The 19,495-nt window shown below is 51.0% G+C and overlaps 1 protein-coding gene across 1 annotated transcript in view; it reads right to left on the bottom strand.

Moving 5' to 3' along the window:
* Positions 1-19,495, bottom strand: part of LOC140716349 (uncharacterized) — a 90,671-nt gene that overhangs the window by 53,931 nt on the left and 17,245 nt on the right. The window contains exons 4-17 of the mRNA XM_073028998.1: positions 18,643-18,711; positions 16,447-16,482; positions 15,472-15,534; positions 15,328-15,363; positions 13,193-13,234; positions 12,021-12,110; positions 8,065-8,118; positions 7,832-7,894; positions 7,694-7,738; positions 5,540-5,593; positions 4,877-4,940; positions 3,097-3,207; positions 1,641-1,796; positions 1,468-1,539 (exon numbers count right to left, since the gene is read on the bottom strand). Of these exons, the coding sequence (XP_072885099.1) occupies positions 1,468-1,539; positions 1,641-1,796; positions 3,097-3,207; positions 4,877-4,940; positions 5,540-5,593; positions 7,694-7,738; positions 7,832-7,894; positions 8,065-8,118; positions 12,021-12,110; positions 13,193-13,234; positions 15,328-15,363; positions 15,472-15,534; positions 16,447-16,482; positions 18,643-18,711 (955 nt within the window). The remainder of the gene's footprint in view (positions 1-1,467; positions 1,540-1,640; positions 1,797-3,096; positions 3,208-4,876; positions 4,941-5,539; positions 5,594-7,693; positions 7,739-7,831; positions 7,895-8,064; positions 8,119-12,020; positions 12,111-13,192; positions 13,235-15,327; positions 15,364-15,471; positions 15,535-16,446; positions 16,483-18,642; positions 18,712-19,495) is intronic.

Here is a 19,495-nt window from a genome sequence, read left to right as displayed (position 1 = left end):
GAGGAGAGGCAGTGGATGTGTGTACTTGGATTTTCAGAAGGCGTTTGATAAGGTGCCACACATGAGGCTGCTAAACAAGATAAAATCCCATGGCATGACAGGAAAGATACTGGCATGGATAGCAGAATGGCTGACAGGCAGGAGGCAGCGAGTGGGAATAAAAGGGGCCTTTTCCGGTTGGCTGCTGGTGACTAGCGGTGTTCCTCGGGGACCACTGGTTTTCACATTGTTTATCAGTGATTTAGATAATGGAATTGGTGTCTTTGTGGCAAAGTTTGCAAATAATACGAAGATAGGTGGAGGGGTAGGTAGTGTGAGGAAGCAATGCGATTGCAGCAGGACTTAGACAAATTGGAAGAATGGGCAAAAAAAGTGGTAGATGGAATACAGTGTAGGGAAATGTATGATCATGCATTTCGGTAAAAGGAACTATAGTGCGGACTATTATCTAAATGGGGAGAAGGTTCAAACATCAGAGGTTCAGAGAGACTTAGGAGTCCTAGTGCACCACTCCCAGAAGGTTACTTTCCAGGTTGAGTCTGTGGTAAAGAAGGGAAATGCAATGTTGGCGTTTATTTCAAGGGGAATCGAATATAAAGGCAAGGAGAAAATGCTGAGCCTTTAAAAGACACGAGTCAGGCTGCACTTGGAGTATTGTCGACAGTTTTGGGCCCAATATCTCAGAAAGGATGTGTTGTCATTGGAGAGAGTCCAGAGAATGATTCTGGGAATATGAGGAGTGTTTGGCAGCTCTGGGCCTGTACTCACTGTAGTTTAAAAGAATGTGGGGGGATCTCATTGAAATATACCAAACATTGAAAGGACTAGATAGGGTGGATGTTGAGAGGATGTTTCCTATGGTGGGGGTATCCAGAACTAGAGGGCACAGCCTCTAAATTGAGGGGCGACCCTTTAGAACAGAGGTAAAGAGGATTTTTTTTTAGCCAGAGTAGCAAATCTGTGGAATGCCCTGCCACAGACTGCGACGGAGGCCAAGTCTGTGGGTATATTTAAGGAGGAAGTTGATAGTTTCCTGATCGGTCAGGGCATCAAAGGATATGGCAAGAAGGCAGGTGTAAGGGGTGGAGTGGGATCTGGGATCAGCCAATGATGGAATGGTGGAGCAGATCCGATGGGCTGAATGGCCTAATTCTGCTCCTATGTCTTATGAGACATTACCCCCAGAGACCAAGGGTTCTGGGATCATTCCCCTTGGAGATGGGTATCTATGGTCATTGCCCTTGGACACCAGTGAATCTGGGGTGTTATCTCTTGTAAGCACAGAACTGGGGTCACTGCCCCCAGAGCTGAGGAGGTTAATGGAAGGAATTCAGTTTGGCTTATATTTGATTAGATAAGGAGAAGCTGCAGATCAAAGGCTTCTCTTCCACGCGGAAGCTGCCTGTTCAGGGGACGCTGAATATCTTGTCTGAAGGGGCCCCCAGACACATTTTACCCTCTGCATACCTTTGTTTCCATTCGGCCCCCTCTGACCGGGGTAGCCCTGGTCTCCTGGTTCCCCGGGATCACCAATCAGCTCTGGTAAAGAAATCAGAGAAAGGGTTTCTGTTGTAAGCGAGGGAAAGTTCAGTTTCTGCTGTAAATTCTCTGAGGCTGCTGTGAACGGGACAGCGACTGACCTGGAAAGGACGCTGGACCTGGGGGACCAGGGTTTCCCGGAGGTCCCGGAGCACCTGGAAACCCGTGGTATCCAGGAAAGGCAGCTGGCTCTCCACTCTCTCCTTTGTATCCTTTAAATCCTCTGACCCCCGGTGTCCCTGGAGCTCCAGGGCGGCCTACGGATAATAACAAGAACATTGGGAACACAAGATGCAGATGGAGTTGAGCATTCACTTCCTACACCCTCTGTTAAGTATCAAGTATAACGAGCAGACATGAATAGTTCTGGAGACCATCTTCTCTCCTTTTCCCTCTCAGATTCCCCTCTGTTCCCAGGTCAGAAATTTCTAAAGAACTTTAAACGAAATCTTTAAAAACAGTTTATGATAGAAATACATTGATCTTTCAGATAGTTTCTGGTGCCTTTGAAGGTTCCATGAAAGGGGTGAGGAGAGAATATCGATCTATCCAAGCTGAGGTGGAACACGTACACAAAATGGTGGAGGGATGGAGGGAAATGAACAGTCAAACAGTCCTGATGAAGGGTCTCGACTCGATATGTCGGCTGTACATTTCCCTCCGTGGATGCTGCCTAACCTGCTGAGTTCCTCCGGCATTTTGTATGTGGTGCTGCAGATTTCCAGGAGCTTAGGTGTCCAGGGCAAAGTGGGCTTTGCAGTGTTAACTCAATGTCAATCGTCACCCCTGGAGTCCCATTCAGTTGTATCTCAACTCCGCAGCCGGGGTTTGTGCAGCAGATCAGCTACACAGGTATACGTTCTCTTCTCCTACCCCTTCTGTTAGATCGCCCTCATCTGTGACTTAAACCATCTCAATTAACTTAAAACTGAATTCAAAAGCAAAATAATATTGTTGTCAGTTTTGTCCAAAAAAGAATAAAGTCCATTGGGGAAATTAGACAGTGAAGGGGTCAGTGACAAAGAAGGAGAGGGGGTAGAGAGAGATAGAGCAACTGTGAGAGATAGAGTGATGGTGAGATAAAAACAGAGAGTGCGGTAGAGAAAGAGCGAGAGAGAGTGAGAGCAAGTGAGACTGGATGGGCGAGAGAAGGAGAAAGAGAAAGAGAAAATCAGAAGAGAAAGAATAACAGTGGGCGGGAAGGCCAGAAAGGGAAAGGGATGGAAAGGAGGGAGAAAAAAATAAAAGCAAACATAAGGTGGGAGGAGAGAAAGGGTGAATGTGTGTGCAGGGGAGGAGAGGAGAAAAGCAGAGAGAGGAGAGATGGAGGGAGTAGAGGAGAGGGGGAGGGTAGAGAGCGGGTGGGGGGAGACAGAGTGAGAGATATTGGGGAGAGGAAACAAATAATGAAGTGAAACACAAAATATTTTATCATAGGCAAACAAGAATAAGCCCTGGTCAGCAGTTTACTGGTGCAGGGGTTAGAACAAGGGCTAACACCATGCCACAGCCCAGGTTCCTATAGTATTAGCTCAGGTCTAAAGGCAACTTCCTCACCTCGATAGAAGCTGGTGGCACCAGGAGGACCCTGGGGCCCCCGAGGCCCAGTGGGTCCTACGTCTCCCCACTCTCCTTGATCTCCTGCTGGACCCTGCTGGCCCTTCGGACCTTGAGAAGGAACAGAAACACGATTGAGCAAGTCTCCCATGGAGATCATGGCCAACATTGGCAACACACCCACCGTTCCTAAGCAACTCTTTGGACCTCCTGGGTCCTCCACACGAGAACAACCCTGGAAGTCAGGAACCTTTGTGCTACGGGGGAGCCGGTCATTTGAAAACGCGTCTCAAAAATGCCGCAGAGAGGTGAATGGGAGCTTCCGAGGCCGATCAATGGCTGTGAAAAATGCAACTGATATTCTGGTCTTCACAGTGAGAGGAATTGAGTTCGGGGTAGAGATGCCTGGTAGGAGTCCTTGCGTGTCAACAACTTGAGGAAAGAGTAACGCACACAAAATTCTGGCGGAACTCAGCAGGTCAGACACCATCTATGGAAAGGAATAAACAATCAATGCTTTGGGCCGAGACCCTTCATTGGGACTGGCAGTCTTGATGAAAAGTCTCAGCCCAAAATGTCAACTGTTTATTCCTTTCAATAGATGCTGGCTGACCTGCTCAGTTCCTCCAGCATTTTGTGCATGTTACTCTGGATTTCCTGGATCTGCAGAATTTCTGAGGAGTAGATGTATTTCTGATCTCATGATCTGAGGAGAGATGTTCTGCTGCGGAGGGGATCACTGATTCTGGGGACAATGGGTCAATGTACGTAGAGAGAGTGGGCCAGATGTTGTGGGCCTTCATGTTGCAACTCTACAAATCTCTGGTGAGACCACACTCAGAGTATTGTGTTCAATTCTGGGCACCTCATTATAGGAAGGATGTGGAAGCTATGGAGAGGGTGCAGAGGAGATTTACCAGGATGTTGCCTGGATTGGAAAACAAGTCTTCTGAGGCAAGGTTAGCAGAGCTGGGACTTTTCTCTTTGGAGCGTAGAAGGATTAGAGAGGACTTGATTGAGATCTCCAAGATTATGAGAGGCATAGATAGGGTGGATAGTCAATACCTGTTTCCCAAGGCACGAATAGCAAACACCAGAGGAAATAGGTACAAAATTAAGGGAGGGAAGTTTAGGGGAGACATCAGGGGTAAGTTTTTTTACACAGAGTGTTGTGGGTGCCTGGAATGACTTGCCAGGGATGGTGGTGGAGGCTAAAACATTAGGGGTATTTAAGAGCCTCTTGGACAGGCACATGGATGAAAGAAAAATAGAGGGTTTCAGGGTAGTGTGGGTTTAGTACTTTTTAAAAAAAGGAATATATGGGTCAGCACGACATTGAGAGCCGAAGGGCCTGTAGTGTGCTGTAGTATTCTAGTGTCTAGTGTCTAGATGGGCCCCTGTTTACCAAATGAGGGGGTGCTTCAATGAAACTCATGCAGTCCTGACGTAACTGGGCAGGCACATTGTTCCCAAGGATCAGTGTCAGCGTCCAAGGTTATGGGGTGGGCTGTTTGGGACTGAGGAGAACTTTCTGCACCGGGTGAAAACCCCAGCACAGGAGGCAGTGGGAGAACAGATCCTGGAAGTTCAGTGCAGTTCTTAGGGCTCGAAGGATAATCAGGTAGGAGAGGGAGCTGGAACAGAGGGCTGAACCCAGATGACCAGCCGAGATTGTACTTTGAGAGGGCAAATGGCCTGTTCCTGTGTTCTGGTGTGTAACTTTGTTGCCTCGCTATCTCTACACACATTATACGTTTTCCCCATCTGAAATCCAGCTTACCTTTGGGGATGGATCCGTCATAAACGATGGTTTTGCCAGGGAGACCCGGGTCTCCTCGGTCACCCTGAAGGAGAGAGGAGGCAGAGAGTGAGCATGGGAGGCACTGGACACCACTACCCAACCCTGGACTAGACCCCTCGCAAACACCCGGCCAGTTCAAAGACCATCCCACAATAACCAAGGAGTCCCGGCTGGGGAGGGGTTGTCATTCAATCCTGGGGGCTCGTAGGAGAACCCACCAGGAGGAGGCAGTCAGAACGATAGACTTAGAGGTGTGGGGGTAGGGCAGGTTGATGCATTTACAGTCAACACATTTGGGCTGGGCAGCCCAAAACCTCACTTCCCCTAAACACCAACACACCACTACACGTCCCCACACTTCCCCCATGTCATCCCATTTCCCCTGCACACCCCCATCATCCCCCTCTATACCTCCCATACTGTACTTCCTCATCCCCACGACCCTACACACCTCCCAAATCCCCCACCCCCGCTTCCCCACACCAACTGCGCCACACTCCATGACTGGGGGGTGTGGCCACCAAGCAACGAGGTCTGGCAGTGGAGCTACGGGTGGAAAAATGCTGCACAGCATCACCCCACACCTTGCTGACGTCACCCTGTTCATCGGAGCCACAAGCTCGGAATAAGGAAGAGGAATACCTTCAGTCCAGGCCAGCCGGGAGATCCTGGAATACCGGGGTTGCCTGGAAGACCCTGGTCACAGAAACAGCCACAGATCAGTTGTACATCAGCCATACACAGTCTATGGGGACTACTCACTGACTCAGCATCTTGGAGCTGCCCCGCTCGATGTAATGGAAATTCCTAATCCCCTGCACGGCTGACGGAGTTTCTCCGGCCCAGATGTTGCCTGTTGAGGCTTCAATTATTCCCCCCCCGCCCCCCCGAGAGCAGTGAGAAGGAGCCAGTGACCTCAGCCCCAGAGACAACAGGGACCTTCGCTGGCTGGGTCCTGATGAAGGGCCCCAACCCGAAACGTCCAGCAGTTCGTGTCCGTTGCTCTGGATTTCCAGCATCTTTTGGGTTTACCCCTGTTAAAAATAGGGAGGGGTCCTCCATCTCTAGAGCAACATCTTCTGCTGTGAATGCTCTCTCAGGGCCTGGTCCTCACTAGACCGAACGAGAGGTGAGAAACCTTTAAATGACCGCACAACTTTCAATGTGGGTCAGAGGGGGAATTCATAGCAGCTTTCCAATCGGACTTGCTGGATTTTAACCATTGTTTCTTATTTTAGGAGGGGAGGGGGTGGTTTGCAGGTGAACCTCCAATGTGATAAACACTATTTCTCCATTGGTGGGCCAGGAAGCCCAGAGAACGTCTCTCATCGTCTGTGGGCCTATAATGTTCACCAGACTTACAGTAACTTCTCTGCAGTAGGATTTCCTAGACACAGCAACACCCGGTCATCCCAGCACACTGGATAACCCACCGGCCCAGCAGACTTTTCCAGCTATCTGAATGCTATGGGTTCCCAGCACACTTCATATACACTCAGTGGCCACTTTATTAGGTACACCTGCACTCCTGCTCGTTAATGCAAATATCGAATCAGCCAATCACGTGGCAGCAAGTTAATGCGGAAAAGCACGCAGACGTGGTCAAGAGGTTCAGTTGTTGTTTGGACCAAACGTCAGGATGGGGAAGAAGTGTGACCCAAGTGATTTTGACCGTGGAATGACAGGGTGGTTTGAGGTTCTCAGAAACTCCTGGGATTTTTACGCACGACTGTCTCCAGTGTTTACAGGGAATGGCGCAAAAAGGAAAAAAAACATCCAGTGTGCAGCAGTTCTGTGGGTCGGAGGAGAATGGCCAGACTGGTTCAGGCTGATAGGAAGGTGACAATAACTCAGGTAACCATGTGTTACAACAGTGGTGGGCAGAAAAGCACCTCCGAGTGCACAACACGTCGAACCTCGAAGCGGGTGGGCTACAGCAGCAGAAGACCATGAACCACTTTATTAGATACAGGAGGTCACCCCGTTACAGGAAGGATGTGGAGGCTTTGGAGAGGGTGCAGAAGAGGTTCACCAGGATGTTGCCCGGATTAGAGAGGACGAGATCGAAGGAGAAGTTGGACAAACTGGAGTTGTTTGCGGAAGCTTAAGGGAGACCTGATGGAAGTTTATAAGATTATGAGAGGCATGGATGGAGTAGATGGTCAGTGACTTTATCCCAGGTTGAAATGTCTAAGACACATTTGAGGAGAAAAGGGTTAAGTTCAAAGGAGGTGTGAGGGGCACGCTTTTTACACAGAGAGTGGTGGGGATCCGGAATGTGGAGGTGGAAGCAGATATAACAGAGAGTCTCGTGAATGTGCAGGGGTGGAGGGATATGGACCGTGTGCAGGCAGATTGGATGAGTTTAAATAGCTCAATTGGGTTGGCACAACACTGCGGACTAAAGGGCCTGTTCTATGTTTAAAAAAACTGGAAAGCAGCGGCTGGTGAATCAGACATAGAAATGTCAAAGGTGTGGAATTGCTCCATCAATAATTATTCCTGGGGAAAGAAAAACCTGCTCTGACAAGCTGCACCTTCTGGTCTCTGACATTTCTGCCGAAGTTCCAGGACATTTCGTGCGTGCAAAATAAAGTTTGTGTGACAACGAGAGAGAGTAAGAGTGAAGGTGAGGGTGAGGGTGACAGTGAGAGTGAGAGAGAAAGTGTATGAGAGAGAGTGAGAGAGAGAGAGAGAGAGTGTGTGAGAGTGTGAGAGAGAGAGAGAGAGAGAGTGAGAGAGAGAAAGAAAGGATATGGTAACCCAGAGGGTTTCCCACACAGATCTGATACTCACTGATGTCCCATCTCGACCTGGAGGTCCATCCACACCACTGGTGCCCTGGAATCACACAGAAAAGTCAGAACTTCACACCTGTGGCTAACGTGGATTGGGAAAAGTGTCTATTAGACTCATTGTCAGGTAGCACCTTACCCTCGGTCCTGGTAACCCCATCACTCCTGTTTCCCCTTTCTCGCCCCTTAGACCTGGATCTCCCTGAACAAAACAATGAAGCAGACATGATTAATCCTAAACAGGAGGAAGTCCTGGCCCTCCTACAGCCCAGACCGACTCCACAGAGTCTGAGAGCTGGGAAGCCGCTTGTCCAGTGCACAGACTCCGCATTTCACTTTGACCAATGCATGGTATTGGAACTTCAAACTCACCGGTCTCCCAGGACTTCCAATTTCTCCCTCGTATCCTGCATCTCCTTTTTCACCCTGAAGAAGAAATGAGAGGTGGTTATAGATTTGCTGTCCAGGAATCTGAGATCTCTCTCTCTGTTTCTCTCCCTCTCTCCCTCCCTCTCTCTCTCCCCCTTGCCCTCTCCCTCTTTCCCCCCCTTTCTCTCCCCCTCTGCCTTCTCCCCCTCTTTCTCTCTCTAGAAATGAGTGTCTGCTGGGGCTGAGAATGAGTTCTGGGGTAAGGGTAGCAATGACCTGATTCAGGACCCCCGTTTAAAATCTCATATCCCTCCTCCCTTCCCAATGTTTTGATTTGGATCTAGGTGCCAACACTACTAATGAATTTGCCTGTGTTACCATGACGACAGGAGATAATACCATGGGATCCACCCCGGATGGCAGACGACGTATGGGTAAGAAACGTTACAGCAGAGCCAGATTGCAGGAGTGTATTGCAGCAAATATATAGAAAATCGAACAGTGCAGCCCACCTTTTAACCAACTGTAAGACCAATCTAACTCTTCCCTTCTACATAGCACTGCGTATTGCTATCATCCTTGAGCCTATCTTTCTCAAATGCCCCTAATGTATCTGCCTTTCCACATGCCTACCACTCTCTGTGTCAAAAATATTACCTCTGACATCCTCCTGTACATCTTCCTTCAATCACATTAAAATTATGCCCCTGGTATTAGCAATTTCCACTCTGAAATACCACCAGTGGTTACATCTTGAAACGGACTCCAACATTCCATTTGCCTTCCTTACTAACGACTCAACCTGCAAGTTAAACTTCAGGGAATCCTGCACTGGGTCTCCCAAGTCCTTTTGCACCTCCAGCTTCTGAATTTCCTCCCTGCTGGAAAAGTAGTCTATGCCTTTACTCCTTCTAATAAAATGCCTACATTGTATTCCGTCTGCCCATTCTCATAATCAGTCCAAGTCCTCCTTCAGACTCACTGCTTCCTTCCACCCATCTTTGGACCATCTGCAAACTTGGACACAAAACCACCGATTTTGCCACCCAGATCATTAACATACAGCACAACTTGAAAAGAGGTGGTCCCAACACCGGCCCCTGCAGAACACCACTATTCACCGGCAGCCAACCAGAAAAGGAGCCTTTTATTCCCACTCTTTGTCGCTTGGCATTCAGGCAGTCTTCTACTTCATGCTAGCATCTTCCCTGAAATGCCATGGACTCCTACCTTGTCTAGCAGCCTCCACCTCGTCAAAGGCCTTCAGAAAAGACCAGTGAAGAACACACACTGACTCTCCTCTGCCTATCCTGTCTGCTGTTTCCTCAAAGAATTCCAAATGATTTGCCAGGCAAGATTTCCCCTTAAGGGAGCCACACTGACTTCAACCTATTTTATCGTGTGCCTCCAAGTACCCTGAAACCTCATCCTCAATAATAGGCTCAAACATTTTGCCAACCATTGAAGTCAGGCAAACGGGCCTGTCGTATTCTGTCCTTTGCCTCCCTCCCTTCCTGAAGAGTGGAGTGACACCGGCGACTTTCCTGTCTTCTGAAACCATTCCGGAATCTAGTGATACCACTTCCACCAGTGAAAGGCAAGAGGAGGGGCATCTCTGCCGCTCAATGGGTGTGTGCCTCATACACTGGGGGGGGCCTGAAAACCGGTCAAAACAGCAGTGTAACGCTCCCTCAATACAGTGTGCCACTCTCTCGGTACAGTGTAACGCTCCCTCGATACAGTGTGACACTCTCTCGGTACAGTGTAACGCTCCCTCGATACAGTGTGACACTCTCTCGGTACAGTGTAACGCTCCCTCGATACAGTGTGACACTCTCTCGGTACAGTGTAACGCTCCCTCGATACAGTGTGACACTCTCTCGGTACAGTGTAACGCTCCCTCGATACAGTGTGCCACTCTCTCGGTACAGTGTAACGCTCCCTCGATACAGTGTGCCACTCTCTCGGTACAGTGTAACACTCCCTCGATACAGTGTGCCACTCTCTCGGTACAGTGTAACGCTCCCTCGATACAGTGTGCCACTCTCTCGGTACAGTGTAACGCTCCCTCAATACAGTGTGCCACTCTCTCGGTACAGTGTAACGCTCCCTCAATACAGTGTGCCACTCTCTCGGTACAGTGTAACGCTCCCTCAATACAGTGTGCCACTCTCTCGGTACAGTGTAACGCTCCCTCAATACAGTGTGCCACTCTCTCGGTACAGTGTAACGCTCCCTCAATACAGTGTGCCACTCTCTCGGTACAGTGTAACGCCCCCTCAATACAGTGTGCCACTCTCTCGGTACAGTGTAACGCCCCCTCAATACAGTGTGCCACTCTCTCGGTACAGTGTAACGCCCCCTCAATACAGTGTGCCACTCTCTCGGTACAGTGTAACGCCCCCTCAATACAGTGTGCCACTCTCTCGGTACAGTGTAACGCCCCCTCAATACAGTGTGCCACTCTCTCGGTACAGTGTAACGCCCCCTCAATACAGTGTGCCACTCTCTCGGTACAGTGTAACGCCCCCTCAATACAGTGTGCCACTCTCTCGGTACAGTGTAACGCTCCCTCAATACAGTGTGCCACTCTCTCGGTACAGTGTAACGCTCCCTCAATACAGTGTGCCACTCTCTCGGTACAGTGTAACGCTCCCTCAATACAGTGTGCCACTCTCTCGGTACAGTGTAACGCTCCCTCAATACAGTGTGCCACTCTCTCAGTACAGTGTAACGCTCCCTCAATACAGTGTGCCACTCTCTCAGTACAGTGTAACGCTCCCTCAATACAGTGTGCCACTCTCTCAGTACAGTGTAACGCTCCCTCAATACAGTGTGCCACTCTCTCAGTACAGTGTAACGCTCCCTCAATACAGTGTGCCACTCTCTCGGTACAGTGTAACGCTCCCTCGATACAGTGTGCCACTCTCTCGGTACAGTGTAACGCTCCCTCGATACAGTGTGACACTCTCTCAGTACAGTGTAACGCTCCCTCGATACAGTGTGCCACTCTCTCAGTACAGTGTAACGCTCCCTCGATACAGTGTGCCACTCTCTCAGTACAGTGTAACGCTCCCTCAATACAGTGTGACACTCTCTCAGTACAGTGTAACGCTCCCTCGATACAGTGTGACACTCTCTCAGTACAGTGTAACGCTCCCTCGATACAGTGTGCCACTCTCTCAGTACAGTGTAACGCTCCCTCGATACAGTGTGCCACTCTCTCAGTACAGTGTAACGCTCCCTCAATACAGTGTGCCACTCTCTCAGTACAGTGTAACGCTCCCTCGATACAGTGTGACACTCTCTCAGTACAGTGTAACGCTCCCTCAATACAGTGTGACACTCTCTCAGTACAGTGTAACGCTCCCTCAATACAGTGTGACACTCTCTCCGTACAGTGTAACGCTCCCTCAATACAGTGTGACACTCTCTCAGTACAGTGTAACGCTCCCTCAATACAGTGTGCCACTCTCTCAGTACAGTGTAACGCTCCCTCAATACAGTGTGCCACTCTCTCGGTACAGTGTAACGCTCCCTCAATACAGTGTGCCACTCTCTCGGTACAGTGTAATGCTCCCTCAATACAGTGTGCCACTCTCTCAGTACAGTGTAACGCTCCCTCGATACAGTGTGACACTCTCTCAGTACAGTGTAACGCTCCCTCAATACAGTGTGACACTCTCTCAGTACAGTGTAACGCTCCCTCAATACAGTGTGACACTCTCTCAGTACAGTGTAATGCTCCCTCAATACAGTGCGACACTCCCTCAATACAGTGCGACACTCCCTCAATACAGTGTGACACTCTCTCAGTACTGCCCCTCCCACAGTTGCCAAGGAGGCTTGGCGGATGGGTTGGCCGAGGCTCCTCCATTCCCACTATCACGCTTTCAACACCCCTGGCCACGGGTCAGTGCATCCTGACCCAGGTGATAGCTCCCAGGTAGTGAGCTTACCTTTTCTCCAGCGTCTCCTTTCAAGTAAATAATTCCCGGAAATTTTGAGGTTGCCCGGGTTCCAGGGTTTCCCGGAGGTCCTGGATCACCCTGTGGTCAAAGATGGAAACCAACAGCATGACATAGAGGTCGGAATCCCAAAACCCAGTCTCTGCACTCACTGCCTCCCAGGAGTCCCCGCCTGGACTTCCGATATCAAATAACCCCAGAACTACGCAAAATCCACGGTCCGTCCTAACTCCATTGGCAGTCTGAGTGTGAGAGAGAGAATAAAGGAGAGGGATGGCAAGAAGGAGGGGTGGAGAGAGAAAGACGTGGTTAAGCAGGGGAGACAGAGAGAGAGAGACAAAGAAATGGAGCTGGTGAGGGTATCAACCGAGAGAGAGACAGAGAGAGAGGTACAGAGAAATTGGGATACAGAAAGAGAGAAATACAAGGAGAAAGAAAAATAGATACGAAGAGAAAGAAAGAGGGGAAGAAATCAGAATGAGAGAGATGGGCAAACATTTTTCAGTGAACTGAGACCTCATGTTGTACTTGATTTAATTTCCTCTCTCCGACCCCTCACTCTCTGTTCATTCCCTCTCTTCACTCCCTCACTCTCTGATCGTTCCCTCTCTCTGACCCCTCACTCTCTGTTCATTCCCTCTCTCTGACCCCTCACTCTCTGATCATTCCCTCTCACTAACCCCTCACTCTCTGATCATTCCCTCTCTCTACCCCCTCACTCTCTGATCGTTCCCTCTCACTAACCCCTCACTCTCTGATCATTCCCTCTCTCTACCCCCTCACTCTCTGATCGTTCCCTCTCTCTGACCCCTCACTCTCTGATCATTCCCTCTCACTAACCCCTCACTCTCTGATCATTCCCTCTCTCCAACCCCTCACTCTCTGATCATTCCCTCTCTCTACCCTTTCGCTCTCTGATTCTTCCCTCTCTCAGCTGCCTCACTCTTGACCCTGCTCTCCCTCTCTCTGCTGCTCTACACGTGACACATTCCACTCCCCCACCTCCTCCCCGTCTCCAGCCTCTGGCTATTTCCACCCAACTCTCCCGGTCCAACCGTCTGCGAAGGGTGTGCAGGAGTGAATGGGTGAAGGTCTGCATTGATGGCTGTGGGAGACCACATCCCGTGTTGGCCACTCGACACAGCTGCCGCCCCCACACTCACCTTGTCCCCCTTTGGCCCCTTCAAGCCGACCGCGTCGTTTCCCTGTGGAACCACCAGCAGAAACAGCATTAGCGTCACAGCCACCATTTCCCAGCCCCAGCCACCCAAATGAAGTGCTGCTGGAACCCCACATCTAATGTGTGCACAGAGAGATCATTTCGATGATCAGTCTGAGTGACGTGCAGTGCACCAAAGGAACTCCCTGTTCCACCTGCACCTGGTACCTCCACCAGCCAATGGCTGGCATAACGCTTCAGTGGTCACCGATACGGGTTTACTTCCCTATGCTGCCTACGTTCTCCCGATGACCGCGTGGGTCTCCACTGGGTGTTCTGGTCTGCTCCCACATTCCGAACAGTTACGGGTTCGTACGTTGTGGGCACGCATTGTGGGTGCCGGAAGCGCACTGACACCTGTGGGCTGCCCCCAGCACATCCCCGGGCTGGCTGTGTTGGTCACTGAGGCAAATGACTCACTTCACAATGCACACGTGCAAATAAAGCTAATCTTTTTCTAAAACTTTTTCCAACAGACCCTGTTAGTGACAGAGGTGTGAGGAATGAGAGCCGGTGGGGGGGGTTGTGAGGAGAGGCTCCCAGCTCTCTGACCACCCAGGCCTGGCCTGGGCTCCCACTCACCCAGTACCCAGAGAGAAGCCTCCGACTAGGGGGGAGTGGGAGGTGGGGCGGAGGAATTTAGGCTGCAGACACACTGACGCAGAGTGTAGAGGTTGCAAAGTCGAATGGGGAGAGGGAGATTATGAGAATGAGCAAGAGAGTGGCAAATGAAATACAATGGTGGAAAATGCATGGTCCTGCACTTTGATAGTAGAAATAAATGTGCAGACTGTTTTCTAAATGGGGAGAAAATCGAAATATCTGAGATGCAGAAGGACTTGTGCAGAACACCCTAAAAATTAACTTGCAGGTTGAGTCAGCAGTGAGGAAAGCAAATGCCATGTTAGTATTTATTTCAAGAGGTCCAGAGTACAAGAGCAGGGATGTGATGCTGAGGCTTTAGAGGGCACTGGTGAGGCCTCACCTTGAGTATTGGGAACAGTTTTGCCCTCCTTATCTAAGAAAAGACGTGCTGGCATTGGAGAGGGTCCAGTGGAAGTTCACAAGGATGATTCTGGGAATGAAAGGGTTATCATACGAGGAACGGTTGATGGCTCTGGGTCTGTACTTGCTGGAATTCAGAAGGATGAGGGGGCATCTCATTGATATTTTCCATGATGTGAGAGTCTAGGACAAGAGGCACAGCCTCAGGATAGAGGGGTGTCAATTTAAAACAGGGATGCGGTGAAATTTCTTTAGCCAGAGGGCGGTGAATTTGTGGAATTCATTACCACAGGCAGCTGTGGAGGCCAGGTCATTGGGTGTAGTTGAGGCAGAGCTTGATCGATTCTTGATTAGTTATGACATCAAAGGTTACAAAGAGAAGGCTGGGGAGTGGGCTGATCAGGGCAAAAAAGGATCAGTCATGACTGAATGGCGGAGCAGACTCGATGGGCCAAATGGCCTAATTCTGCTCCTATAGCTTATGGTCTTGTAAATATTACACTAATCCACTCCTGAGGGTGAAGGGAAAATCACTTGAATGGCAGGACGAATAGTGTCAAAGGCAGTGGGGGGGGGGGGGGGGGAACTGGGGCCTGTCTGCGGGAAGACAGAAACCGTTCCCTCTGCCCCAAAGACAGGGCGAATGGTCCCCGCGGGACAGACCGTTCATTCGTGGAAATTCACTCCCTTCCCCGACCTGACCACATTACCTGCCACGTGCAGCCAATGAGGAAATGCCTGGGGAACCAGGAGGGTGATGCTAACTCGGGCCAAGAAAGGACGGAGTTGAAGAGGTTAGGGAGGGAGAGGGTAAGGAGGGAAAAGTTAGGGGGAGAGGATAGGGAATGAGAATCTGGGGGAGAGGTTGGGGAAAGGATAGGAAGGGAGAGGTTAGGAGGGAGAAGTTACGGGGGAGGAGAGTATATGGAGGAAGAGTTTGGTGGAGGATGTTATTGGGAATGGGAAGATCTCAGCAGCTGGAGAAGTGAGCAGATGGACTGATATTGTGTGGTAGGGGAGATGGTGGGAGGAGGGGGTTACCTCTAGAGACAATGATGGGATTGATGGCCTTACCTTTGGTCCTCGAGGCCCTGGAGGCCCAGGAGGTCCCTGTGGACAAAGATGCAGAGAGTGAGCAGACAGTCACGGGACATACCCCGGCAAACCACTGGAGTCTCAGTATTCAGGGAACAGAACCATCCCAAACCCGCCACGTACCCTAGGTCCGGTATATCCGCGGGCACCTCTGTAACCAGGCTGGCCGGGGGCTCCTTCATCACCCTGGAAAGGAAGCAAAGTCGAGCATTTACATGGAGATCAGACCTTACAGGCATCTCTTGTACATAGCAGGATCCCACGGCAGCTTGCATCTGGCTCCACTCAACTGTACCTTAAGCAGCAGGACACTCCCCAGTGTGGTGGGAAAGTCGGAGGGGTCAGTGGGGAGGAAAGGAGGTGTCAGTGAGGAGGGAGGCAGGTCAGTGGGGCTCCCACTGAGGGGAGATTTGGTAGGGAGGGAGGGGAGTAGGTGGGAGGGAGAGTTTAGTGAGAAGGGAGGGGTGTTAGTGGGGAGGAAGGGAGGATTCAGTGGGGAGGGAGGGGGTCAGTAGGAAGGAATGTTAATAGGGAGGGGGTTCCTGGGGAGGAGCGTTGGTGGGAGGGTGTGTTGGCAGGAAGGGTTGTTGTTAGGGAAGGTCTTTTGGTGGGAGGGGCATTGGCGGGAGGGTTCTTGGTGGGGAAGGGTTTTTGGTGTGGGAGAGTTTTGGTGGGGAGGTTTGTTGGTGCGAAGTGTGTTGGTGGGAGGGGTTGTTGATGGGGAGGGGGATTGGGTAAGATGGGGAAGAGTTTTAATCTGAGGGTGTGTTGTTGAGCAAGGGTGTAGCTGGGGAGGGGTTTTGGTGGATTGGTGCGTTGGTGGGGAAGATTGCTGGTGGGAGGCATGTTTGAGGGAGGAGTGTTCGAGGGAGGAGTGTTCGAGGGAGGAGTGTTCGAGGGAGGAGTGTTCGAGGGAGGGGAGTTCCATTCACTGTGTCTGACATAACTGAGGATGTCATCATCTCTATTCGCTGGCTGGGTGTTTGGTCTGGGTTGAGAGAAGGTCCATCTGAGAAGATCATGCAGATGGGGACAGGGCAGCACCCACCAATTGATCAGAGCCCCCCCTCAACAAAATCCCAAAATCCCAACACTCACCGGCCGACCAGGGAGTCCGGGAGCACCAGGACGGCCCTGCAGAAACAAAAAGGTTAGCAAGCAGCATCTCTTCCAAGGGTCATGCCGTCAACTGGACAATCGCCAGGGTCAGGAGGGGCAATCTGCCCGCACTGTGATTGTCCAAACCACAGGCAGACTTGGGGCAACATGCCGATGGGGAGGTGTGGTCAGTGGTGGGACTGGTGCACTGACCGGAGGCACATACCCAATTAACAGAGCTTGACTGTAAAGAGTTTAGCTCCTTTAGTGACATGTTTGTCAAACTTACAGGACTGTGCTAAAGTCTTAGATTTTTTTAATATGGTTTCAGGTGTTATGGCCTGCAAAGAGCCCTGATGTCCACGTCATCAGAGATGTCTGGGATTACCTGGAGAGACAGAAGCAAGCAAGACAGCCAAAGTCTGAGACAGGACTGTGGCAAGTTCTCCAAGATGCTCGGAACAACCTACCAGCTGATTTATTATTAAACTGCACAAAACTGTACCAAGGCAATGGATGGTCACACCAAATATTGATTTGATTTAGTCTTTTACTGTTTACTGCTCTTTATAGTAAATTGTTGATATTTAGAAACTTTTCATTTCATTATTTTAAACCATCTTTGCTTTACAGGTTTTCTTATGTGCCTAAAACTCTTGCACAGTTCAAAATCCCAAAGTTTGAGGAGCTTGCATTTGATAGACTTTAAACCCATTTCCATTCTGTAAACCCGGGTTAACTGGGTGTTGGTAATCAGACTGGCTGTTGAGGAAAGGCGGGGGAATGAGTTCTGAACCACAGGGTTCCCATCAGAACCATCATTCCCCACCTCTTCCCACCATTCCTCCCCATTCCCCATCACCCCCACCATTCCTCCCCATTCCCCATCACTCTACACCATCCCCATCACTCCCCACCATTCCTCCCCATTCCCCATCACTCTACACCATCCCCATCACTGCCCACCATCCCCATCACTCCCCACCATTCCTCCCCATTCCCCATCACTCTACACCATCCCCATCACTCCCCACCATCCCCATCACTCCCCACCATTCCTCCCCATTCCCCATCACTCTACACCATCCCCATCACTCCCCACCATTCCCCATCACCCCCACCATCCTCCCCATTCCCCATCACTCTACACCATCCCCATCACTCCCCACCATTCCCCATTACTCCCCAACATTCCTCCCCATTCCCCATCACTCTACACCATCTCCATCACTCCCCACCATCCCTATCACTCCACACCATTCCCCAACACCCCCCAACATTCCTCCCCATTCCCCATCACTCTACACCATCTCCATCACTCCCCACCATTCCCCATCACTCCCCACCATTCCTCCCCATTCCCCATCACTCCACACCATCCCCATCACTCCACACCATTCCCCATCACTCCCCACCATTCCTCCCCATTCCCCATCACCCCCACCATTCCTCCCCATTCCCCATCACTCTACACCATCCCCATCACTCCCCACCATCCCCATCACTCCACACCATTCCCCATCGCTCCCCACCATTCCTCCCCATTCCCCATCACCCCCACCATTCCTCCCCATTCCCCATCACTCTACACCATTCCCCATCACTCCCCACCATTCCTCCCCATTCCCCATCACCCCCACCATTCCTCCCCATTCCCCATCACTCTACACCATCCCCATCACTCCCCACCATCCCCATCACTCCCCACCATTCCCCATCACTCCCCACCATTCCTCCCCATTCCCCACCACCCCCACCATTCCTCCCCATTCCCCATCACTCTACACCATTCCCCATCACTCCCCACCATCCCCATCATTCCACACCATTCCCCATCGCTCCCCACCATTCCTCCCCATTCCCCATCACCCCCACCATTCCTCCCCATTCCCCATCACTCTACACCATTCCCCATCACTCCCCACCATTCCTCCCCATTCCCCATCACCCCCACCATTCCTCCCCATTCCCCATCACTCTACACCATCCCCATCACTCCCCACCATCCCCATCACCCCCACCATTCCTCCCCATTCCCCACCATTCCTCCCCATTCCCCATCAATCCCCACCATTCCCCATCACTCCCACCATTCTTCACCATTCCCCATCACCCCCACCATTCCTCCCCATTCCCCATCACTCCCCACCATTCCCCATCACTCCCCACCATTCCCTGCCAATGCCCATCACTCACCCTGTTGCTTTTCCCATCCATTGTAACGAGGAATGGTTCACCTTTCTGTCCTTTCACTCCGTCAGTTCCCTATGACATAATGTACACCAATATCAAACTCGCAGCGTTTGCCTCTGTGGCATTCCAGACATTTCATCTACACACCACCCATTCCGGGATTCACTCTCCCTGTCCCAGAATCCACAATTCCTGATGGGATTCCCAGAGTCCCACCTTCTCCTGTAGTGCCAAGTGCTGTAGTGGTTCCACAGATCTTGCGTACACTCCGCAGAACTCGTTCCCCTACTGTGTTCAGAGTGAATCCACACTCCTACACACCCACACCTCACTCCTTCCTCATCCCCCACACCTCACACTCTCATCCACCACACCCTCACACCTTCCTCATCCCACACCTCACACTCTCATCCCACCACATCCTCTCCTCATCCCCACACCTCACACTCTCATCCCCACACCTTCCTCATCCCCACACCTCTCACTCTCCCACCACATCCCTCACCACTCCTTCCTCATCCCCACACCTCACACTCTCATCTCACATCCCTCACCCTCCTCTTCCACACCTCACACTCTCATCCCACTCATCCCTCACCATTCCTCCTCATCCCACACCTCACACTCCTCATCCCACCACATCCCTCACCCTCCTCATCCCACACCTCACACTCTCATCCCACCACATCCCCTCACTCCTTCCTCATCCCTCACCTCACACTCTCATCCCACCACATCCCTCACCACTCCTTCCTCATCCACACCTCACACTCTCATCCCACCACATCCCTCACCACTCCTTCCTCATCCCCACACCTCACACTCTCCTCACATCCTCTCATCCACACCTCCTCAT

The sequence above is a fragment of the Hemitrygon akajei genome, chromosome 2 (genome assembly GCF_048418815.1).
Source record: "Hemitrygon akajei chromosome 2, sHemAka1.3, whole genome shotgun sequence".
Taxonomy (NCBI): domain Eukaryota; kingdom Metazoa; phylum Chordata; class Chondrichthyes; order Myliobatiformes; family Dasyatidae; genus Hemitrygon; species Hemitrygon akajei.
This window is presented reverse-complemented; position numbering and strand designations above follow the sequence as displayed.